At 52.0% G+C, this 25,054-nt stretch overlaps 1 protein-coding gene across 1 annotated transcript in view; it reads right to left on the bottom strand.

Annotated features, from left to right (window-relative positions):
• CACNA1H (calcium voltage-gated channel subunit alpha1 H) overlaps positions 1–25,054 on the bottom strand; it is a 158,452-nt gene that overhangs the window by 109,436 nt on the left and 23,962 nt on the right. The window contains exons 2-3 of the mRNA XM_039732237.1: positions 2,576–2,687; positions 942–1,075 (exon numbers count right to left, since the gene is read on the bottom strand). Coding sequence (XP_039588171.1) covers positions 942–1,075; positions 2,576–2,668 — 227 coding nt within the window. The 5' untranslated portion in view covers positions 2,669–2,687. The remainder of the gene's footprint in view (positions 1–941; positions 1,076–2,575; positions 2,688–25,054) is intronic.

Raw genomic sequence — 25,054 nt, 5'->3', positions numbered from 1 at the left:
TGCTGTCCCTGGTGTTCCTTCTCCAACTGCACCCGAGTTCCAAGGAAGCTCTGCTCAGGAGAGCTCATGTTTTATTCAGGGCACTAAACCCATTCCTAATTGTATTCCAGACAAATAACACGGAGCACAACAAAACCCCATTAGTGCAGGGAGGATGGCACAGCACTAATGGAAAGGGAAAAACGCCCCAACATATTCCAAGGATGTTTTAATTAACCCCGGGCTGGTCATTAGAAACACAGGAATTCTGAAGTCAGGCAGTAATTAAAGCTTTCCATCCCTTCCCAGGATGTACCAGGCAGGTAAGAGAGCCTGGGCTTTCCAAAGCTGTTTATTTACTTGGGAAAAAAAAAAAAAAAAGTTTGAGCTTTGCCAAGCTTTTACTCCGCTCAGTTATTCCCTGCGGGGGTGAGGGAAGTGGTGTCAAAAGCAGGAGGATCATCCTTGGAGCTGTTTATTAACACATCCTGCACAAACCAGCAGCTGGGGGAGATGGGATGAAGCTGTAAAGCAGGAGGAGTTTGGAATTGGGGTGAACTCCCAGCCAGCTTTTCCCACTGAGGTTTCAACCTTCCTAAAGGGGTTTTTGGGCTGAGTTCTCCTTGTTTGCCCCATCCCTGCCTCACTCTGCTGCTGGCATGGGGCAGGAGTAGGGCTCAGCTGATTTTTTTTGGAGAAAACAGCACTGGGACACTCTGGATCAGCTCAGGATGTGTTAGGATTAAAGGATTGCTCCAAACCCCCACAGCTCTGCCTGATATTCACAACTCACCCCCAAACCCAGCGTGGTTTTGGGGTGAGGATTAAAAAAAAAAATTTTAAAAATCAGATTTGGGAGATTCTGCCTCCCAAGGCATTGTGAGAAGCAGCCAGGACAAGGCACGGATTTGGTCCCTGGGATTTTCCTGCCCTCAGGGTGGAGGGATGAGGAGGTTGCTGACCCTGCCATGACGATGAAGAAGTCCAGGCGGTTCCAGGTGTCCCCAAGGTAACACTTCTGCCCGAAGATGCCCAGGGCCACCATCTTGATGACCATTTCCACGGCAAAGAAGGCGAAAATGAAGTCATCAAACGCCTGGAGAGCAGGAAAAGAGGATTCCAGTCAGCCCTGAGTGCTCCCAGCACGGGACATTCCGTGTTCCCGTCACCAAAGTGCCACCTCCCAGCTCCAAAGTCAAACCTGCAGGGTGCTGGCAGCCCCTGGCACAGCCCCTGGCTCATTCCAGGGCTCGGGAAGTGCCCCCAGCTTTTGTTCAGCTCCTGATAAGACATGAGGGTGTCACAGGGCTGGAGCCCCTCTGGAGCCAGGCTGGGAGAGCTGGGAATGTTCACCTGGAAAAGGCTCCAGGGAAACCTCAGAGCCTAAAGGGGCTCCAGGAGAGCTGGAGAGGGACTTGTCCTAATTAACCAACTTTCCCTTAATAAACTACACAGAAATTTTGCTCCATAATTTCAGTTCATTTAATTACTGACATCCAAACTCCTCCATAATGAAGTTCAGGCTTTCCCACCTCACGTTCCGGGCTCCAATCCCTCCTGCAGGGTGAGACAGGGGAGGGATAATGGGGATTTTCCAGCCCTTTCCTGCCTAAAACCTGTCAGGAAATTTCCAGGGCCAGGTTGGACGGGGCTTGGAGCAACCTGGGATAGGGAAGGCGTGGATAGGGATGGAACTGGATGAGCTTTGAGGTCCTTTCCAACCATTTTGGGATTCCATGGAGGATCCCAGTGGCCTTCCTGTTTGGCTGGGACACTCCAAGGGATGTGGGATCCAGAGGAGCCGAGCAGGTCGGTGATTTGGGGTTGGGAATGAGGGAAGTCATTCCCAGCCTGAGGAATGTGCAGGGAGCCAAGGAGCTGCCCACACAGCAGATGCCCTGGGATGTGCTTCCAAAGCTGCTCCAGCGGGCAGATGGCAGCGAGGGGACACCAGGAGGGGTGAGGAGACAGTCCTGGTGTCCCCCTGAGCTTGGGGCTGGGGGCTCTGGATGGGAGAGAGTTCCCAAGTGGCTTCTCCTGGCTGAGGAGAGCAGGGATGGGCTCATCCCGCGCTGTTTCCTCATGGAGAAGGGAATGGAGTGGCAAAGGCAGCCCTGGTGCCACGTGGCACAGAGCAATCCCAGCAGGAGCTGCCTGGGATGGAGCCAGCAGAGGGAGGGAGATTCCCCCCATGGAGTCCTGGAATGGTTTGGGTTGGAAAGGACCTTAAAGCTCATCCAGTGCCACCCTGCCATGGGGACACCTTCCATGGACACCTGCCCTGTCCAGCCTGGCCTGGGACACTTCCAGGGATGGCAGTCCATGAGTTTTGTGGTGTCCAAGGAATCCAGGGGGATCTGCCTTCCCACTCTGAGCCCTTGTTCAGGATGGAGAGAAAGGATCTGGGACAGATCCAGATCAGCCTTTAGGCCCACCCCAAGCAGATCCCACACAGGCCAGGCTTTGTGGAAAACCCATCCTCGTGGGAAAGCTCTTCCAGGGGAAAAGGAACACGATGGGGCTCCCACCTCCCAGAGCAGCCACCCCACCCCTGCCTCCCACAAATCCCAGGGATGTGGGGCCGCGGGGTGCTCACCTCCAGGATGGTGCAGCGCTCCGACTGGCACTCCACGTCCTCGCAGGGCTGGAACATGCCCAGGGTGACGCAGTTGAGCAGGATCACCAGCATGCTCACGTGCTCGAACCAGGTGGCACCGGGTTAAGGACAGCACAGCCTCGGGAGGGGACACCTCCAAACCCTGCTCCCACCCAAACCCTGCTCCCGGCTCCAAATCCCCCCACAGCCAGAGAGCAACCCAAGGGCACCACCAGAACAGTGCCCAGTTCCGCGCGCCAACCCTGCTCTCCTTGATTCCCTCTGGAGTTGTGGGAAGGAGGTTCTCCCATTCCAACCCCATTCCCACATCTCCAGGAGGGACAGATTCCATTCTGTGATCCACGTCCTGACGGGAATGAGGTTCTCCCATTCCCTCTGAGATGGGAATGAGGCTCCCATTCCCACATCTCAAGGAATGACAGATTCCACCCCGAGATCCATATCCTGATGGGAATGAGGTTCTTCCATTCCAACCCCATTCTCACATCTCCAGAAGGGACAGATTCCACTCTGAGATGGGAATTATGTGTTCTCATTCCAACCCTATTCCCACATCTCAAGGAATGACAGATTCCACCCCGAGATCCATATCCTGATGGGAATGAGGTTCTGAAAGATTCCAGTCTGAGACCCACACCTTGATGGGAATTATGTTCTCCCATTCCAACCCCATTCTCACATCTCTAGAAGGCACGGATTCCACTCTGACATCCACATCCTGATGGGAATGAGGTCTTCTCATTCCAACCCCATTCCCAAAACTCAAGGGACGACAGATTCCACTCTGAGACCCACATCTTGATGGGAATTATGTTCTCCCATTCCAACCCCATTCCCAAATCTCCAGGAGGGACAGATTCCACCCTGAGATCCGTATCCTGATGGGAATGAGGTTCTCTCATTCCAACCCCATTCCCAAGACTCAAGGGATGACAGATTCCACTCTCAGATCCACATCCTGATGGGAATGAGGTTCTCCCATTCCAACCCCATTCCCAAGACTCAAGGGATGACAGATTCCACCCTGAGATCCGTATCCTGATGGGAATGAGGTTCTGAAAGATTCCACCCTGAGATCCACATCCAGATGGGAATGAGGTTCTCCCATTCCAACCCCATTCCCACCTCTCAAGGAAGGACACATTTCACATCCCGATGGACAGGGACAAAACAGAGCCAAGCTGGCAGGGCCAAGGGTGGGAATGTTGGGGTTCAGGATCCAGAGGGCATGAAAAGGAAGGAAAGGGCTCCCAGCTGGATGTCTCCAGTCTCCAAAATCCCCTCACATTCCTTACAGGATCCGCCGGTGCTCAATTAACCGATAATTAATTGGTCTAAGTAGGAAGTGGTGATTTGCATCAGCGCGAAATAGGCCCAAAGTTGCTGTTTGCTGCTGGCAGGACAATTAAAAATCCCACAAAAAGATGGAATAATTCCACAAATTAAGCAGGAACGAGAGAACCGTTTCTAGGGAAAATAATTGGAAACATCTGGATGTGAATAAACCTTTGTGCTTCCAAACCCTCACCTGGGGGAGGCAGAGAGAGGCACAGACATTGGATTATTTCAGATAACAGCAATTCCTGGATAAAAAACCTTCCATGTTTGTTCCTTAGGAATTTTTTTTATCAGGGATTTTATCTGTTCAGGATAAAATTTATTGCAGCAGATCACAGCTTCAGTCTCAAACTGGTTTTGCACATTCTTATTTATCCAGATAAAAAAAAGGCAAAAATCAATGGGGTTAAATCTTGCAGCTCCCTAAAACCTCATCCCAAAAACCCAGTTCTTAGTTTAGAGGGGCTTTAATTGGAAAATTAATTTAATTTTTAAAGTTATTTAATTAAATAAAATTTAATTCAGAGCTGGGAACACATCAGAGCTGGGAACCAACAGGGCAGGTTTGGAAACCCACATGTCCAAAATGGAAATAAATGTAGGAAACCCAAGAAATAAATGAAATAAAATCCCAGTCACCCTGGCAATAAAGCAGGAGAAGCTCCTGATGGGATTTTTCCATCGCTGAAATTCCAATGTTGCTTTAATTTCTCCCTCCCTTCCATGATTTCTTCCTGATTTTTCCCATCTTTAGGAGCTGTTTGGATCCTTTTCCCTGACTGGAAGCCCAGGGATAATCCACAGAGCCAACCTCCAAATCCTGCCCAAAACCCCAGATCCCATTCCCAATATTCCATGGAGTGCTGGGATCCATGTGAAATCCCCTATAAACAGTGCCCTGTGCCTGCAGTTGCATACATTTCCTTTATTATATTTGCAGATTTTTTTTTTCCCCTTTAAAGTCCCAAAAATCACAGCCTGTGGATTTGGAGCTGTTCAAAGGCTCTGTGGAGCTCCCTGGACCTTTGATCAGGTGCTCTGCTCATCCCATCCCCAAAAAATCCCTTTTTTCCGTCTCCTAACTGATCTAAAAGTGCTTTTTATGGCTAAATAATCACCAGCAGGAGAAGACTGGTCCCTGGAGCTGAAACCAGGTCCTTAATTCCTTAAATGCAGGCAGGGCCACTGCTGTCCCCATCCCTGTGACCCCAAAGCTGGAATTTGGGGGGATTCAGGATGGCAGAGGTGATGTTTGGGTTTTCCAAGAGAAAAAGGAAGGCTCTGCCAGAGCTTTGTGCTCATGGATGTTTGGAGAGGAAAGGAAAAGGGGGAAAAAGAGGGGGGAAAAAGAGGGGGAGGGAAAAAAGGGGAGGAAAAGAGTTTTGCTTGGGATGAAGAATGGGAAAGGGGAGGGAAGAAGTTCCTTCTCAGGATTTCCAGGGATGTTCCCGTCCTCCCTCAGCCTCTCCAGCCCAAATTCCTCTCCTGCCCCTCTGGGTCGTTTCCCATGGGATTAGTGCCAGGAAAATCCCTCAGGGGAGAGCAGGATTACCCCGAGCTCTGCCCTGATGGGGCTGAGCTCCCTCCCGGCAGAGATTGAAGGGAATTTCCGTTCACTGCTCCTTCCTTACCCCTGGAGCCCCAAAAACTGGGATTGAACCCCTGATTTCCTGCTTTTCCAGAGCCTCCCAAAGCATCCAGGCTCCAGCATGGAGATGTCCCAAAAAATCCCCTGGGCTGGGGAGAGGGGTGATGCTGCTTGGGAGGGTGGGATTAGGGATCACATTCCCAGCGTCCTGCATAGCCCGGAGCAGCTTGGAACATCCATCAGGAATGAAAAATCCAATTCTGATAGGAGGGGAAAACCCGCAAAGGAGGAAAAAAAAAAAAAAAGTGAGGAAAAGGTGAAAAGAAAGTCCTGGAGCAGCACAAAGAGCAAGGACTGGAGAGGGAATTCCCACAGAACGTCCCTGGGGATGTTCCCGGAGCGCTTTGCCAGCAGGGGAGTCAGGGAAGGTGAGGGATGGCACAAATTCCTCGGGATCCTCCCGGCAAATCCCCTAAAAGCGGGATCTCGGCAGTTGCCATGGCAACGGCGGCTCGGGAAGGGCGGGCGACATCCCAAATCCTGGGGAAGGGAAAGAGCCAAAGGGGATCCGCGCTGGGGGCAGAGGAGCCCAAAGGGATTGCTCGATATTTCTTCCTCTGGCAGAAATTCCAGGGAAAAGACATCTCAGAACACCTGGGCCACGCTCGAATCCCAGATTTCAAATTCCCAGATTTCAAATTCCCAGACTGATTCCTTTGGGAAGGGGCTCCCGGTTTCTTTGAGGGATCCACAGCAGCTCTTAGACTGAAATTTAGTCCCGAGTTTAAAAGCGGCACCACAAAACCCAGGCTCTGCCCCCAAATGTTGGCTCCATTCCTGGCACTCCCAGGGAATCTCTCCTGATGCTCCCTGCCAGTTTCATGTGGGATTTATGGAATTTATTTTCCCATGTTATTATTATTTTTAAGCCACTCAGTGGATTTTAAGTTGCTGTTTTCCACTGCCAGATCCACGGGGATTTGGCAGCCTCCTGGTTATGATGGATCTCCACCATCCCTCTCCCAAATCCTACAAATATTCCTGCAATAAACACAGAAAAAAAAAAAAATCTGGGATGGCATCACCACTGTGACAAATCCACGGCTTCATGCCATGCTCGGAATGAAGGACACAATTCCCAAATTCCCAGGTGCTCCAGAGGGAGCAGCTCCATTTAAAAATTCCCAATCCCAATCCTTATTCCATGTGGGAGAGAGGCTGGAGCCACAGGCCTGACACCCAGGAACTGAACAGAAGCAAGATCATGGCACTGTTTTCCCATAATCTTATTATTTTTAAGCCACTCAGGGGATTTTGGAGACTTAACCCATGATTTTAACCCCTGGGATTTGGCGGATCCTGGTTATTATGGATCTGTCCCGAGGCTGAGGAAAATCCCAAAGCCCTAAATCCCAGTTTGGTTCCAAGAAAAACCAAATGTTTACGGGAGGAGCCGCCAAGGGAAGTTTCAGTTTGGGTGGTTTGGGATGTGAGTAATGCACGGAATACAAACACAAATCCTGGGAATTCCAGAGCGTTCCGGGGATGTCCTGCTCCTCAGAGCAGCGGGATTGGGTGGGGAGTGTGGGAGGGGGAAAGAGAAAAGGGAAAAGGAAAAGAGAAAATGGAAAGGGGAAAGAGATAAAAAAAGAGATAAAAAAAGGGGGGGGAGAAAAGGGGCAGAAAAGAAAACTTATAAGAAAACATAAAATTTATATAGACATAATATCATTATATATATTATTAAAATTATTATTTATTATCAATTATATTTTATTATTTATGATAAAATATAATAAATTATTGTTATAATTTAGTCTAGATTATAATTATTTTGTCTAAATAAATTATTTTAAAATTTATAATATTTATAAAATAAAATAGAGCAAAATCAAAGAAAAATAAACCAAAAATAATATAAAAGCCATAATAATAGATAACAGTAATATAGAATAATTACATGCTAATAAAATAGCAGTGCAGATAATGATTATAGTGATGATGATGGCAATTAATAATTATAATAATAATAATGATAATGATCACGTTAATAATGGCAAAGCAAATGGATGAACAAAGACAGGGATGATCCAGAGGAGGAGCCAGGGAACACCGGGAGCAAAGAGCAGGAGTGAGCAGGGCAGAACAAACCTGGGAGAAGCACCAGGGCAGGAGGGGCTGGGGCAGGAGCTCATCCTGACCTGCAGCCGGGCTCAGCAGCCGGGCTCTGGTGTCCCCAAATTGCCACCCTGCTGTCCCCAAGCACAGCCTGGTCCCCACACTGCCACCCTGCTGTCCCCAGCAGACTGGCCCTGGGAATGAGTGTGGCTAAAAGAGGTGACAAGGGGCAAAAAATGGGACAATAATAATGCCAGTCGTTCAAGAAAATGGGGTTTTGGAGGCAGGGTCAGCACACAGCAGAGCAAAATGTCACCTGGTGCCAAAATTGTCACCCCGCTGTCCCCAGGGTCAGCACACAGCAGAGCCAAATGTCACCTGGTCCCAAAACTGCTGAGGACAGCCCGAGCTGGGGATGAGACGTCCCTGGGAATGATGTGGCTGGAAAAGGTGACAAGGAGCACGACAAGGGACAATAATAATGCCATTCTTTCCAGGAATTGGGACTTTGGTCAGCAAAGCCACACTCCCCCCAGCAGGACGTGTGGAATTCCCAGGAAATGTTCATCAAAGCCACCCCAGGGCTGCTCCCGGGGTTTGTTTGGAGCAGAAATTCATTCCTGCTCAGCCCCGAGCTCTGGCAGCTCCTGCATTTGATCCCGTGCCCCTCGAGCTGAGCTGTCACTGCCTGGGTGACATTTGGTGGCTCTGGGGGTCACCGGTGGCCTTGGCAGTGCTGGCTTGATTCCATCTCAGAGAGCTTTTCCTGAATAATTCTGGGATTCTCCCTTGGCCTTTGCTTTTACTTTTAAGCTGGGCACGAACCCAACCTGAGCAGCTCCTGCTTGATGTTTTCCCTCTGCTCCCAGGGATTTTTTCCATGTGCTCCCAGGGATTTTTTCCCTCTGCTCCCCAGGGATTTTTCCCCCTCTGCTCCCCAGGGATTTTTCCCCCTCTGCTCCCCAGGGATTTTTCCCCCTCTGCTCCCCAGGGATTTTTCCCCCTCTGCTCCCCAGGGATTTTTCCCCCTCTGCTCCCCAGGGCATGTCCAGGGCACAGCTCCCAGTGCCCCCCCAGCCACCCCAGGGCCAGCTCCTGGCCCACACACCCCCAGGCACAGATGGATTTATCCCGTGCCATTCCCAATGATCCTTCCTGAGATCACCCAGCAGAGAAAAGCTTTTCCATCTGTAACTCAGGAGAAGGCCAAGCAGGCACTGCCTGGCCCCAAATTTCGGGAAGGGGCAGCAGCAGGGGGGAGCTGGCAGCATTCCCAGCCCCGGGCTGGAGCTGGATCCAAAGCAGCCCCACGTTCCTGCTGCTCAACATCTGCTCCAGCCACGTGCTGGGCTGCAGGAGACAAATCCCTCCCGAAGCCGGATCCAGACAGGGAATGCCCTTTTCACCCCGGGAATGGCGCTCCCAGCTTCCAGGGCTGGTGCAGGACCAGCTCCAGGCCCTGTCCTGCTCCAGGAGTTCTTTTCCCAGCTTTTCCCTGGCTCTGGGTGTGCAGAGCTCACTGGAGTTTTTCCAGCCCCAGCTCCCGAGCTGGGCTGGGCTTGGGAGGGAGTGTGGCTAAAAAAGGTGACAGGGACAAAAGAAAAGGGGATTTTGGGGTTTTCCAGCTTTCTGTTCCCTGCCTGAGCACCCTGAGCACCCACAGGACACATCTGGGTCTTGGGGTGTCTGTGCAGGGCCTGGAGTTGGATCCTGGGGATCCCTTCCAGCCCAGGAGATTGCAAGATTCTGATTTTTAGGAATTTTCCATCCATAACACTCCTGAGATCCTACAACCCTGGAATCCCTCATGATCTGCCCCCTCCATGGAGGCAGAAGGAGGATCTGGGATTTTTTTTCCTTTTGATTTTAATTCAGCTGGGAAAATTCCAGCGCCATTCCCAAAGAACCAGAATCCTGGGATGGATTTGCAGGAGCAGCAGCATCCATCCCTGCCAGGCTACACCTGTCCCATCCTGCAATCCCATGGACTGACCTCTCCGTTCAAAGACAGCATCTCTGGGAGACCAAAGAGGATTTGGGCTCGATTTATTTTTTTTCCTGACTGCAATAGTAACAAAAAGAGGGAAAACCAAACTGAAATCCCCAATCAAACCCTCCACGCTCCACCTGGGATCCCTGGCACATTCTCCTGAGGAACAGAGGCAATTATTTCTTCAGGATAATTGAAGCAGCTTTGATTCCAGGGGCAGTTTGGGCTGACATTTAAACGAGCTCAAAGTTAAGCCAAGCTTCATTCTCAGCTGGGATTTTTGACTTGGCAATGCAGGAATTGCCCAAATTCCCATTAGCTCAGCAAGGACCTCAAGGATGGGGTGACCTGGGATTGGGCAGGGGATGGAGATGTCCCTGTGCCACATTTTGGGGACAGAGGTGACACCTGGGACCATCCCAGTGCAGCACTTTGGGGTTTTCACCCTCCCCACACCCTTTAGGCTGAATATCCCCTGATAAATCCAGGTGGGATGGAAATCTCATTTTTTCCATCCCGTTTTCCCATCCTGGAGCAGCTGGTGAATGGAAAGAACTGGACATATCCCACTGAAGCTCCAAGGAATCCCAGAGATCCTGAACCCCAATCCTCAGCCCCAAAAGGGACCAGAACCTGCAGCACTGGGCATGGGGTGCCCCCAGTGTGGGGTCCCACAAATCTTCCACCAGCACATCACTGAGAAAAGGAGTTTCTAAGGAGCTGCTGGAGCTGAACCTCCTGGAATTCCTGCCTGGGGGGTTGTTCCTGGTCGCAAAAAACCCACCTCTGTCCCTGCTGGAGGTTTGGATTCCTGGATAAATATTTCCCAGGGATTCCCAGGTTCTCCCTCCTTTTCCCAGGCTGAATTTGGGATGGGTGAAACCGCCCAGGAGCTGTGACACATCCCTGAGCTGCAGCAGCACAATCCCAACATAAACACATTCCCACACATCCCAGAGATGTTGTTTCTATCCTGGGGATTCCCAGGCTGCTGTGGGATCCCAGACAGGCTCCTGATTTTTAATTCTCTGTGTGAGTAATGCCTTTCCCCGCTCCTCACCCCAAACGCTCTTTCATCCTCTCCCTGTGCTTCTCCTCCCTCTGGATTTATTCCCTTTCATCCCAGCTCTGCCAGGATGACAAACACGGCCCCAAATGCCAGAGGAAATGAGGCACAGGCAGATGCAGCAGGGATATCTGAGATAACAACAGATCCCACATCCAATCTAGCCCAAAACCAGGGAATTGGTGCTGAGTCTCCTCCCAGGAGCTGCTCCACAGGGAGTGGTTGCAGGAATTTGGGGAGAAATCCACAGTGGCAGCTGTGAATCCCTGGGTTCCCTGCTGGAGCTGAATCCGTGGCAGGTTCCCAGTGGACGAAGGATGAATTAATTTAGGGAAAATGAGGATTTGGGATGGTTTCATCCCAAAGCTCTGGAGGTTACAGGATACGGGACATCCAACCAGGATCCTCCAGTCCGGCTGTGCATGGATCACACCTGCTGGATTTAACTCCTGGGTTTAATCTGTCACCAGGACAAATCCATGGACTCCCCATCCCTCTGCTCCACAGCCTGGAAATGCTCCACCAGCAGCACCGTGGCTCCCTGGATATCCCCAAATCCCACGGAGAACACCCCGTTCAGTGCCTCTGGAGCCTCCTCCTGCAGAGCCCCCCTGGAATTCTCTCCCACCCAGCCAGGGACTGGAATCCCACCCCCAAATGGGTCAGGATGTCGCAGTGGGAAGAGGGAAGAATCCCTGGAAGTAACTTTTGCAGCCATCTCTGACCAGGAGCTGTCCTGGGTGGCCCCACCAGGAAAAGCTCCCACCAGCCTCAGTTTCTCCCTTTGCTCTCTTCCTTCATCCTCTAACTGGAACATCCCCAAAAATAAATCCAAAAAACCATCTCAGGGTGCAGCTGGCAGAAAGGAAGGAGCCCTGGCCGTCCCTTTGGAGCTGAGGGAAAGGAGCCAGCAGATTTCCAGGCCACACGAGGTTCAGCTGTGGAGTTTCTAACCCAAAATTCCAGTTTTGCAGCTGGAGAACAGCTCCAGGAAAAGCCAGCTGGAAAAGAGGGATGCACATCCCACTGAGGGTCTGATCCAGGTGGATCTGAGCAGGACAGAACCTCATCCTGAGGTGGAGAATCTGAGATAAAAATGCTGCTGGAGATGGGATTTCCTTCATCAATTCCCAGATATCTGTGCCCATCAGGCCCTGTCACAAAAACGAGTTCAGTCACTCCACAAATCACCCAAAAAAAGCTCCTTTTTCCCATCTAAAATCCATCATCCCAGCAGCTCCTCCCCAGTAACACCAGCAAGGCCCAGTGGCTGCTCCCTGAGCCAGCCCCATTCCCATGGATTGAATTCCAACATAATACCCCATGTTCCAGCCATTAATAAATCCAGGGAATACCTCATCCCGTTTCCCTGGGTGGGATTCGTGGGATTCCCCCCAAAAAGCCTCATGGGATTCCCCCCAAAGAGCCCCAAAATTCGTGGGATTCCCCCCAAAAAGCCTGGAATGGCTCCAAGCTCGATTCCAGCCCTAATTCCAAAGGAAGGTCTCACAGAGCTCAGCTCCAAGAGGTTTTGTAAACAAAGCCACCAAACAAAAGACTCCCAAAGCTCGGCATTAAGGGAAAAGTTATTGGGCTGCTTTTTTCCCCCTTTTTTCTTTTCACAAAGCAATAAAAGAAATCTCCTGAAAAAAGCTCCCCCTGCAGCGTTTGCAACCCAAACAAGGAGGCTGTGGTGCCACACGAGGAGCGAGGAGTGGGAGCTGCAAAGAGGTGACAAAATCCCTTTTTCCCACCCTTTTCCCAAGCTCTCCCACCTCAGGTCCCTCAGAATCACCAGGATTTCCCTGCAGGACCCTCCCAGGTGCTGCCACAAACGGCACAGGAGGAGCAGAGTAAAGAAATGTGGGGTTGGATGCAGGAGGAATTTGGGAGTAGCTTCTCCCTCCTCCTGCTAATTAAGGCCCTGCCACTAATTAAAGCCCTGTTCGTTAGCAGGGGGCTCAGGGAGCTGCAGCTGGCACAGGGGGGCAGTGCCAGGGCTGGGGGCGTTTCCTTAGGGAGGGGTCACTGCAGGCTTGGTGTCTGAAATCGGGAAAAACCCCCAAACATCATTTATAAAATTAATAAAATTAAAAGTTATAAAATTCCAGGGATGTTTGCCCCGGAGAGCAACAGGTCCCAGCCAGGCCTGGATGAGCCAGGCTTTAAACTGGGATGGAATTCCTGTGGATTTGTCCCACCTTCCCACGTGTCTGCATCCTGAGGGTGCTGCAGGGAGCAGATTTTTGCTCTGAGCACTGATGGATTTTTTAATGTTGAGCTGCAGCCCTGAGTGATGGCATTCAGGGTTTAGTCCTGGCTCAAGCACACGTGTAAATCCAACCAGAGCTGGCCCAAATCCAGCAGAGCACTTAAACCAATGTTTTCCTGTGGATTTCACCCAGGTTTAGAGCAGGCAGGGCTGGAAATGGAAGGTGAGGATGAAGCAGGAGGGGAATTCCCAGGAAGCAAAGGAGGACAGGAGTTGGTGGCCCAGCAAAGGTGAACCTGAATTTCTCAATTTCTGCCAGGGCACTGTTCATGATCTCCATTTCCTCCTTCCAAAGGGGGGTGATTTCCAAGAGGGAATCACTCCAAGCTGTCAGCTGGAACTGGGGAATTCGGAGTGCAGGAAGAACAACCCAAATCAGGGTTTTTTGCCCTCTCAGTAACAGAGCAAAGCTAAAACAAGGCTGGGAATCAAAGCTGAAGGAATCCCAGGACTCCCAGAGCTCCAGGCTGAGCACAGCCAGCCACAAACACGAGCTCCAATCAGCAATTCCCACCTCAGGCTGAACTTTCTGGAGCTGTCTGTGCCAAACTCCTTTTCTCAGATATAAATCCCAACATAAGTCAGGTATAAATTCATTTCCAAGCACAGCCAGGCTGGGAGAAATCCGAAGAGGCACCGGGAAGGAGCCGCCAGGGCAATCCTTGGAAAGGCTTTGTGCTGCTCCTCGGGGAGAACACGTCTCATGGATTTAATTCCAGCATAATACCCCACGTTCCAGCCATTAATAAATCCAGGGAATTCCTCATCCTGGGTTAATTCTGGGAGGTTTGAGCTGCAGGGATCCAGGGTTTGGAGCTCGTGGCAGAGACTGCGCCTGAATTTCCTCATGGGAATTCCCACCCGAGCTCCAGCCCCCATGCTGTGTCTGAGCTGCCCCAGGAGCTTTTCCCAGCCTGGATTCTCCCAAAATCGAGGCCACTGGGAAGTGCAGACCCTGGCACACTTCAGGTTCTTTGGAACCTTTCCGTGTGCGGCTCCTCTGGGATTTTCTCATCCAACCTGGATAACTCTGGTCCTGCTGAACACCCTGCAGGCCTGGGGGCCCCAAGCTCATTTGGCAGTGTTAATTGCAGCCCTAATGAACACAGATCCTGCCCTCACTGGTGTTTGGAGGTGATGGCTGTCCCTACAGACTTCGGGTTGGATATTCCAGACTGGCTCTGGACGCAGGAGAAGTCTCTGGGGATGTGGGATGGAACAGGACCATCCCTGTGTCTCCCACAGCTCCAAGGCATCCCCCAGGGCATCCAAGGAGATTCCCGTGTCCTTATCCATGCCCTGAACGAGGTGGGAACAGCCACAGGTTCCTCCTCTCCTGGCTAGAACAGCAGGATCTGACTTCTCCATGTTTCCCATTGCAAATTCCAGTTTGGAGAGCAGGATCTGTACATCTCGAGGGGTTCAGTCCCCAGTTTGGTTGTGTCCAGCTCAGAGAATCCCGGGATGGGTTGGGTTGGAAAAGCTCCTCCAGTGCCACCCCCTGCCATGGGCAGGGACAGCTTCCACCATTCCCAGGTTTCTCCAAGCCCATCCAGGCCTTGGATTGATCTGCCCACTCCTCCTCCAGCTTCCTACCACACCCACGGGATCCACAGACCCACCTCCCACCGTGAATCCAGCAGAAAATTCCCAGGCCTGAAGCAAAACCCAAACCCTACAATAACAGCATCACCACCAGGAAAACCAGAATTCTTCCCAAAAAATTCCTCAGATCCAGCTGCAAGCAGCAGAACCCCCTCAGCACTTCATTGGAATTTGCCACTGCTTTTTCCAGCCATGAGTTAGATCCCAAAATCCCTTTTTTCCACCCAGGATGTTGCAGTAGCTGTAACACCAAGCTTGGCATGTCTGAATCCCTCGATCCCTGCCATAACCTGATGCTTCCCAGCTGGAACTTTCCGGATTCTCCCTCTCTGATTGTGCCAAACAACTTCCCCAGCGAGGAAAATATTTTGCTGTCTTCAGACTGAGTAAAAATAACCCTCAATTCCCTTCTCAATTAGGTGAGGGCTGGAACGGGCAGTTAATTGGGCCTTCCTTGCCTCAGATGATCTCTGGGATGAAGCTCAGTCCCACAGAAGCACTGGGAAGCACAGCCAGGATGGGATAATGGGGCAGCTCATCGTGGAGGGGCTGCACAAGGAAGGGGAAAAGGGATTTCGGGGAAAAAGGGGAAAGGAAAAGGTGGGAAAGGCTGGAAGTTCATTGGGTGCTCCAGCTCTAAAGCACGCGGAGGAATAGACAAAATTGGAAGGAAAAAAAAATGGGAAGAGAAACATTTTCGGGGGGGTTGCACAGGAAAAGGAAGAGGGATTTGGGGGGAAAATTGGGAAAGGAAATGGTGGCAAAGGCTGGAAATTCCTTGGAGGCTCCGGCTCTAAGACATGTGGAGGAATCGATCGAATTTGAAGGGGAAAAAAAAAGTAAGAACGAAACATTTCCAGGGGGGCTGCACAGAGAAAGGAAAAAGGGATTTTGGGGGGGAAAACAGGAAAAGAAAAGGTGGCAAAGGCTGGAATTTCATTGGATGCTCCAGCTCTAAAGCACGTGGAGGAATAATTAACTTGGAAGGGAAAAAACAAAAGCCCAGGAAGAAAAAACCATTTCCTCGCGGATTAGAACCCGTTAATCGCCACGGAGCTAAATTTGGGAATTAGCCTTTTGTTTCCCAAGAAACCCTCGGAAAATATTGACAGGGCCAGTCTCCAGTGGCCACTGTGCAGTCACTCGGTGTCCCCTGGGTGGCCTGGTGCCAGCTCGGGAGGTGCCACCCACGCTGCCTCGGGGCACCCGCCAGACCTGGCTCTCCCTTCCCTGCCTGTCAGCTCCTCTTTTCCCTCCAGCTGATGAATAATGGGAATAAAAACCGGGAAAAAAAAAGCAGCGTGACAGTCAATTAGTGCCCGTGATGAACCACCCCGAGCAGCTCCCGCTCCCGTTAAACAAACCCGCGGTGGGAGCAGGGAAACAAAGGGGCTGCTGATTTATCTCCCGGTTCTCCTAGGGAATCGCGGCTTCTGGAATGTCCGCGAGTCCTGCTGGATCTGCAGGGAAGCCTGGGTTATGGAATGTGAGCGGGGATCCTCTGGATGGAGGGGTTGGGTGGTGGGGGTTGCACCTCTGGTGGAACCTTCCTGTCATTCTCGGCCTTTGCTTCTCTTTCCTTTATTTCACAGCGGCTTCACTTTGTTTTGTAATTGTTCCAGTCCTTTGTCGTTTTTGGTTTAGAGCCTTTGAATGACCCGAGGGCCACCCAAAAGGGCAGGAAATGGGACAACACCTCGGGATGAACCCAAAACGAGGATTTTTGGCAAAGCAGCGCTTGGGCCTGGTGGTTGGGGATTGCTGGAATGGGATTTTATGGGATATTGGGATAAATTTGGCTGGAGGAGCTGTGGCTGCTCCATGCCTGGAATGTCCAAGGCCAGGTTGGAGCAGCCTGGGACAGTGGGAGGTGTCCCTGCCCTGGCAGGGGTGGCACTGAATGATTTTTAAGGTCCCTCCCAACCCAAACCATTCCGGGGTTCTCTGAAGGCCTCAAAATCCCCTGATAATAAATCAGCCAAAAGCCCAAACTCCAAACCCCTCCCTGCACTGGATTTTTGGGATTTCTCTAATCCCAAAAATCATTACTCAAGTGGGAATTCCTGCTTCCCTGTTTCCAGCCCCTCTGCTGGATGGATGAGGGAGCCAAATGTTCCCCTTTGGGCTTTTCCACCCTGGCAGATCCCATCCTGCTGAGTGAGAGCCACACCCTGGCATCAGCACAGCAACAACATTCCCAAATTCCTGAGGCATCAGAGAGCTGGGAAGGGATTCCTGGGAATGCTGAGAGAGGAGCATCCCTCTCCTCCCCAGCAATCCCAGGGGGCAGAGCTGCCTCCAAATCCCCGTTATCCCTCCAAATCTCCATTATCCTGTGCAAATTCCTGTTCCAGCTCCATCAAAGCACCAGGACAGGAAGGAAATGAGGATTTGATGGAATTGTGTTTGCAGCAGAGCAGGGGCAGCGAGGGCAGGTGCAGATATGGATCCACCTCCCACCTCCTCCTCGCTGGGGCTCAGCAGCATCCACAGATCTCCCTTTCCCATCTCTTCTGAGGATGGTTTGTTCAGGGGAGATTCCAATTAAACCTAAACTCTGCCTGTGCTTCCAGAAATCCCAGAGCCTGCGGGGAGGGAAGGACAGCAGGAGGACAAACTGCTCCTGCTCTGGGTGGTGGCCCTGGAGGTCACCTGGGCCCGTTGTCCCCACCAGGATGGAGCTGCTTTCAGTCCAAACCTGGGGAGGAGGAAGTGGAAATTCCCATGGAAAGGGAATTTTGGCTCAGAGCTTTTCCCCAGGGATTTTTTGCCCTGAAAACTCCAAAAGCAGCTCAAGCTGTCTGTAAACCTCAAGTCCAGTTTGCCTTTAGGATGAGCCTAAATCACCAAATGAGAGAATTTTAAATATGGGGGCAAAAGCTGAGCTTTGCCCCCTGGGGTTTGGAACCCGCCACAGCTCCCATCGATTCTTTGGCAATATTAATATTAATATTAATAATTAACCAAGTCCCACTGCCTTATCTCTCCTCATCCCCGGCAGGGCCACGTCCCCGTCTGGCAGATCTGAAAGGAGCTGGGAGTGACAGAAAATGGGGACATTTGGGGACAATGCTGGAATAGATAAAAGCATCCCCCTCCTTCCTTTCTCCAGCTCCTGATTTATTCTGTTCTCCCATTTATTCTGCTCTCCTATTTATTTTGTTCCCACATTTATTCTGTTTTCACGTCTCCTTGCAGCTGTTTTGCCATGACAAAGTTGCGTCTTCCCCAAAACACAGAAACATGAGGCCCCTTTGAATCAGGACTCAACAGCCTTTTGAAGGATTAAAAATGAAGGAGAAATCAAGGAAAAATTTGAGGTTTTTTCCCTCACAAATTCTCCCTGCACATTAAATCTCGGATGGAGGCCAAGGTGGAGAGGGAATATTTTGATACTGGGGAAAGTGGTGCCAAAGGAGATGTGGCTGCTGTGGGGTGGCCAGGGAAGAGCTGAAGAAATAATTTGAAAGAGTAAAGCCAGACTTAAACTAAATCCCCACAGGGTAAATCAGGCAGATCAGGAATCTGAGGGAAATGAGGAATTCCGAGCCTGTTCTCCCTCTTTCCAGGCTCCAAAAAAACACATGGAGCACATCTGGGTTCAAAAAATCCATCCCTGGAAGTGTCCCTGGCTTCAATTCTGGGAGCTGGTGCAGCTGAGACAGCACTGAGACACTTTTGGGTGGGAGTGGTGCCTCCCTTCCCAAACTGCCTGGGAGCTTTGGGAATGCAGAGTCCTGATCCCAAACCCCCCTCTCATTCAACCCCTCTCTTTTTGGTTTTTTTGGAGGGAAAAAAAGACTGGAAAATGACACATTTTTAGATCCATGAGGAATTTGGACTTGCAGAGCTTTGGGAATGTATCAGAGCAATTTATGGAGCAGCAGACATAAACCCATCCTGGGATTCCCTCTTAGCAGGGGGGAATTCTGCTTTGGGCCTTTCCTTGTCTGGGAATTGTGACTTATTGGGAGCTCTGTTACAAGGAGCAGCAATTAAATCCCATTTTTCCCAAGGACTTCCTTTCCCTGCCTATTCCCAGGGCTCTGGCACATCCCTGTGGCTCAGCACCTCAGAGCTGCCAGGGGGTTTATCCCACTGCACCCTCTGGGAAGCTCCTTTCCTGGATTATCCAAAGGAGCTGGGACCTAACGAGGTGGAGTGATCGGCACAAGATTGCACAGGGAGCTAATTACTCCTGGGATTTTCCAGAGGGGAGCACCTGCAGGAGAGTGATGGAGGGATGCAATTCCAGGGGGATGCAGTTCCAGGGGGATGCAGTTCCAAGGATTTGGCATTTGGTGATGGACAAACCCACGGCCATGACAATCCTGGTGACCCCACTCCACCTTCCATCCCATCCATCAACAAAGAGCTCTGCACGTCCTGGGAAATCCTGGGATGAGGAGAGCAGCACAAGCAGGGAATACAGACAGCTTTAGATCCAGGGATGAGGCAAAACCCACGGGAAAAAGCTCTGCTTTTCCAGCCTGGAATTCTGCAGCACCTGGGCCCCAGGGAGAGCAGGGGGCTGAACTCAGGAGTGCCCAACCCAAGCACCAAATTCCTGCTCTGGTGGAGCCTCGCTCCAGGCTCAATCCAATATTCTTTGGGAAGCGGAATTGCCGGGTGTCGTCACAGCCTGCCCTGATTTAATCACGTTAAAAGCCACGGAGATGGAATTATTTGGGATTAGGGATGAATAAGGCTTTTAAAGCCTGACTCCAACCCTCCCGATCTGCTTACAAAAAAAAAAAAAAAAGCCTTCCAATCAGGAAAAGTCCAGTTGCTGCTCCCAAATGCACTTTAAACCAATCCAACTTCCAAATGCAGAACTGTTTGGAACAGGGAAAGCCGGAGGAGGAGAGGGCTCTCCCCAATCCAGAGCATTCCTAATCCTAGCACACGGAGCAGGTAATTCAGGTCAAGGCTTAAGACATTAAACCATTGCTCCAAAGCTTGGGATTTAACGAGCTTTGGGACTTAGCGAGAGAGGGATAAGCAGCAGAAGTTTAAATACTTCCAGGGATATTCCTCTTCCATGGAAAACTACACCCTGGGAAGTCTGGTAAAACGGAATCCTTCATCCTGTGGGGATGTTCCCTGGGAAAGGAGAACGTGAGGATGGTGGGGGGTTTGGGAAGGTGATGTCCGCACCTGCAGCACCAAAATTACCTCCCCTCAGCTCTCATCTCTTCCTGGAATTCCAATGAATGAGGAATTTATCCTGAGCAGAGCTGCCAGGTGGGCTTTTCCTGGTTATCCAAATGACTGAAATACTCGGAGCAGCCCCTTCCCTGAATCCAGGGAGAGACAGAAAAGAAAAGGGAGGAAAAAACCCATCCTCGTGTGTGGGCTGTTCATTCAGATCCCGGAAAAATATCAGGGGGTTAAAGGAAAAATGTCATCGCTCCAAAGGGGCTCCTGGGGAGGAGCGTGGGAGGGAAATGCTGCTCCTTCCATCTGCTCTGAGCACGGAGCTGGAGCTGCAGATCCGGGCCCTGCCTGGAGCTCCGAGCTGCTCCGGGAAGTTTCTCTGGGAGCTGCCACTCCAAGGGATGTTTCCTGCATGAGCACGAGTGCAGGGAGGCTGAGGAGGCTCCTTCAGGACCCTCCTGGAATTTGGGAAGAGCTGTTCCTGCTGAGGGTGAGACAAGAGATGTCCGTGTAGAGAATTCCCACCAAAAAGTGGTGGTTTGGGTTGGGAAGGAATCAAAGCCTGTCCAGTTCCAACCTCAATACCTTCCACTGCCCCAGGGTGCTCCAAGCCTCATCCAGCCTGGCCTTGGGCACTGCCAGGGATCCAGAGACAGCCACAGCTGCTCTGGGAATCTGTGCCAGGGCCTGCCCACCCTCCCAGCCAGGAATTCCTTCCCAATATCCAATGCAAACCTTCTCTCTTTGAGTTTAAAACAATCACCCCTTGTCCTGCAAGGAATCCAACTCCTGCCTCTCACAGGGAATTTTAGACTTTGGATCCGACGCTTCCCCATCCACACCTTGTGTGGACATCACTCCAACAGAATTGGCTGCTCCAAATCCATCCCCTCATCCCATGGGAAAACAAAGGGTGAAAACTCCAGAGCCTGCAGCTCACCCTTCAGAGGTGTCCTCCAAAAGCTCCCCAGAGTTTTCTGTTCCAAGATCCCAGGTTTCCAAAGGTGGTTTCACACCCAAGGAAGGAGGAGCCCATTGGAGAGCCCCAGGCTCTGGCTCTGTCACTGTCACCATCCCGGGAATGCTGCTCTCCATGGGATCCTGGAGTTACCCCCCCCTCCTGCTGCCTGCTGGAGCTGCTCCAATCAACTCCAGCCTCTCCCAGACTCCCCCCACGGCTGGCACAGGCTCAGCCTTTCCAGTGACATTTACTCCCACCAGGATTTGGAGATCAGCTCGACATTTGAGATGATTCCTCCCAAAAACATTCCGGTGCCTGCTCGCTCCCGAGGGCTCCTGTTCTGCCGAGCTCTTCAGCACGTGCACAACGGTTTAGGCTCAAGTTCATCAAGCTGAGCCCAAAATAAGCTCAGTTTATCTGAATCCCACCCCAGCTGCTGGTTAGGGATGATCAGACAGCAAAGCTTTGCTTCCCAGAGTCCTGGAATGGGTTGGGTTGGAAAGGACCTTAAAGTCCATGGAGTGCCACCAGGAACACCACAGGAATTGGGTGGGATGTCAGGGAAGGAGGGAGAGGGGAGGGGTGGAACTTGGAACTTGGGATAGTGGGAAATGTCCCTGCCCATGCATGAGGTGATCCCAAGGTCCCTCCCAACCCAAACCATTCCCTGATCCCACACTGCCACAGCACACACATCCCAAAATCCCATCCCAGGGATCTGGGACATTTTGGGCTCCTGACGTGATTAAAATGACCAAACAGGAGGTTTTTCCATCAGCACATTCTGAGAGTGCAGAGAAGGGAAACAGCACCAAAACAGCAAAATCTGGATTTGCAGGAAGCAAAACCCAAAGGAAACTCCCTGGGGGAAAAGCTGGTCTGGCTTCCAGCTGGGAGCCAAATCCCACAGTGGGAACAAGACTCCAAGCTGGACCTAGATGATCCTTCAGATCCCCTCCAACCCAACCCAGTCCATGATTCAACTTCCTGCTGTGCTCATCCCAGGATTTGGGATGCCCTGGGGGCACTGGGTGCAGGAGGGGGGTGGATGCATGGAGGTTGGAGCCATGGATCAATCACCAACAGCTTCCCAATGATTCCCTAAAGAAAAGGGCAGAGATTCCCAATAATTCCCAGCAGAAAAGGACAGGGATTCCCAATGATTCCCAGCAGAAAAGGACAGGGATTTCCAGCAAAATCCCAGCTATTGGGGTGGGACATGACTCACAACACAGCCTGGGGATCACCAGTCCCTGCCCCAGCCCTTCCACGAGTTCCTTTCATCTGCTGCTGCTGCAAAAAAGGACCAAAATCCCAAATAAAGCTGTTTTATGCCCAACTTGCTGCCAAAACCCCATTATTGGAATCCTCTGCTTTCCCCTCCCTCTGCGCTCGCCTGTTCCAGCTGAGTGAACAAAGGAAAATCCAAATAAAATCAAACGAGCGAGCCTGAGACAGAAATGGGCCCTTTCAAACAAACCCAGCTCAATGGTTTTAAGCCCCAGATAGAGCCACAATGGGATGGCCTAGATTCCTTCCCAGCTCCTTTTTTCCCCTCTGGTTTCCTGGACTGAGAAAAGGAAGAGAAACCCTCCTGTAAAAACCTTCCCTGGGAGCAGACGGACAAATTAATAAATTGAGGAGGAGAAGGAGAGCAGAGCTGGCAGGGAGCTGCCACCAGCCCAGGCTGCCACGGATTGCACACCAAGTTCATTTGTTCCCCCTTCTGCTGGAAAACCTCTGGCATTTTTCCCGCTGTGTCAGTCATTCCTCGGGATGGGGAATGCTGGAGGTAACCCCAAGTTCAGCCAGAGCAGCAGCCGGGGGAATCCAAGCTCATCCTTGGCAGCCGGGGCCAGGCTTAGCTTACACGGTAAATCCCAAGGGTTCCCCCCTGCCAGCTCCCCCATCCTGTGGGACATTTGATCCCTGGGACGTGTCAGAGCTAAAAATACCCCACTGGCTGTGAAAAAAAACCGGGAAAAATCCTTGGGGATGGGGCTGTCCCTGGGAGCCGTGGCCGGATGGGGGGTTTGGTGTTTCTCCCACACACCTTGCCATTCCCAGCTCCCGCCGTTGCCAAGGGAACGCTGCTGAGGCGCTTCCCAAGGACCTGGCAGCTGCCAGATTGGAAAGGGCAACCCGGGAATGTGGGCGAGGCTCCGCGGGTCCTGCCGGGCAGGCGTGGGTGGGAGCTGCACCTGAGCAGCCTCGGGGTTATCCCGGAGTGAGGCACCCTCAGATCATCCCAAAAAGTGCTGCGGGATGAGCCTTGGGATCCTTGGGTTTTCCCTCTTGGGTTCTCCTTTCCAGCCCCGTTAAACACGAGGTCGTCCTGCTCCAACCTGGAATGGCGAGGAATGAGCTGCCTGCAGGGCACGGGGAGCAAAGGGATTTTCTTTGGGATATTGGGCTTGGGGAATGAAAAGGGGCCAGGGAAGGCTTTGCTTGAACCTTGACAAGCTCTGGAAATTCGGGATAGCAATTCCAGTGCTTCTTCATGGAGGCAAATGAACCAACGGGGGGACAAGAGGGTCCAGCCAGGGATTTATCCCAGAGGATCAGGAGCTTGCAGGGTTTAGAAGACCTCAAGGGAAGGGATTCTCTCAGGGAAATCCACCTTTTGGTCAGGAAAAACCAAACCTGGTCTGTGGGAGCTGCAGGATGTGTTAAACAGCAAGGAGCGAGTGCGTGGCCGGGATGCCCTCAGCATCCCGGGAAATCCCATCTAAACAAATCCACAGGATTTCAAACAAACCCCAGGAGATGAAAGAGAGGGAGGCAGGGCAGCAGGTGATCCATCAGCCTCGGGAAAACCCAGCAGGAAAACCAGCACTGCCCAGGGAGCGCATGAGGATTTGCCAGGATCGGAGCCTGAGGAGATCAGTCCTGTTCTCCCGGCCTTTCCCGAATCCCACCCCTCCCAAAAGGCTCGTTTGGAAAAGCCTGGCAACCAGCCCCCCCAGCCACGAGGAACACCAGGAGCAGGGATCATAAAGCACCACCTGGAGCCCTCGGGCTCGGCGCTGCCTCCGGAGCCACGCCCGGCACGCGGCTCTGCCGACCCACAGCTGTTCCAACGGCTCGGGAGCAGCTTATCCCAGCCATAAAACACGGGGAAAAAAAACCTGGGAGCAATATCTCTGCTGCCTTCTCATCCCCGCCGCTCCAGGGAACAGCTGAGAAACAGCTGAGTAATTGCCAGGAGCAGGGATGGAGGATGGGAGCCACGGAGCGGGGAAGCCCTGGAAGATGAGCTGGGAGTGGGAATCTGGTTTGTGGGGGATGCATGCTGCTCCTGGAGGGGGGATCCTGCTCCTGGAAGGGGGATCCTGCTCCTAGAGGATGGATTCTGCTCCTGGAAGATGGATCCTGCTCCTGGAGGGGGGATCCTGCTCCTGGAGGACAAAACCAGCTTCTGGAGGATGGATCCTGCTCCTGGAGGATAGATCTTGCTCCTGGAAGATGGATCCCCCCCAAATTCTAAGTTGGGAGGAGCGAACTGAGGGATGTCCATGGCTGGACTGGGATCCTGCTCCTGGAGGATGAAACCTGCTCCTGGAGGGGGGATCCTGTCCTGAAGGGGGGATCCTGTCCTGGAGGGGGGATCCTGCTCCTAGAGGATGGATTCTCCTCCTGGAGGGGAGATCCTGTTCCTGGAGGGGAGATCCTGCTCCTGGAGGGGGGATCCTCTTCCTGGAAGATAGATCTTGCTCCTGGAAGATGGATCCCCCCAAATTCTAAGTTAGGAGGAGCGATGATCCTGCTCCTGGAGCGGGGATCCTGCTCCTGGAGGGGAGATCCTGCTCCTGGAGCGGGGATCCTCTTCCTGGAAGACAGATCTTGCTCCTGGAAGATGGATCCCCCCAAATTCTAAGTTAGGAGGAGCGAATTGAGGGATGTCCATGGCTGGACTGGGATCCTGCTCCTGGAGGATGAAACCTGCTCCTGGAGGGGGGATCCTGTCCTGAAGGGGGGATCCTGTCCTGGAGGGGGGATCCTGCTCCTAGAGGATGGATTCTGCTCCTGGAGGGGGGATCCTGTCCTGGAGGGGGGGTCCTGCTCCTAGAGGATGGATTCTGCTCCTGGAGGGGTGATCCTGCTCCTGGAGCGGGGATCCTGCTCCTGGAGGGGAGATCCTGCTCCTGGAGCGGGGATCCTCTTCCTGGAAGACAGATCTTGCTCCTGGAAGATGGATCCCCCCAAATTCTAAGTTGGGAGGAGCGAATTGAGGGATGTCCATGGCTGGACTGGTGAGTTGTTATCCCAGGATAACACAAGACTCGGGAAGCGGCCATGGAGTGATGGAATGCTGGGGTGAGGGTGGGATAAGTGGAAAATGCACTGGAGAGGGACCCAGCCA

Source organism: Passer montanus, unplaced genomic scaffold (genome assembly GCF_014805655.1).
Source record: "Passer montanus isolate IOZ18808 unplaced genomic scaffold, ASM1480565v1 scaffold8, whole genome shotgun sequence".
Classification (NCBI taxonomy): domain Eukaryota; kingdom Metazoa; phylum Chordata; class Aves; order Passeriformes; family Passeridae; genus Passer; species Passer montanus.
The sequence above is the reverse complement of the archived record's forward strand: the minus strand, read 5'-3'. Positions and strand labels throughout refer to the sequence as shown.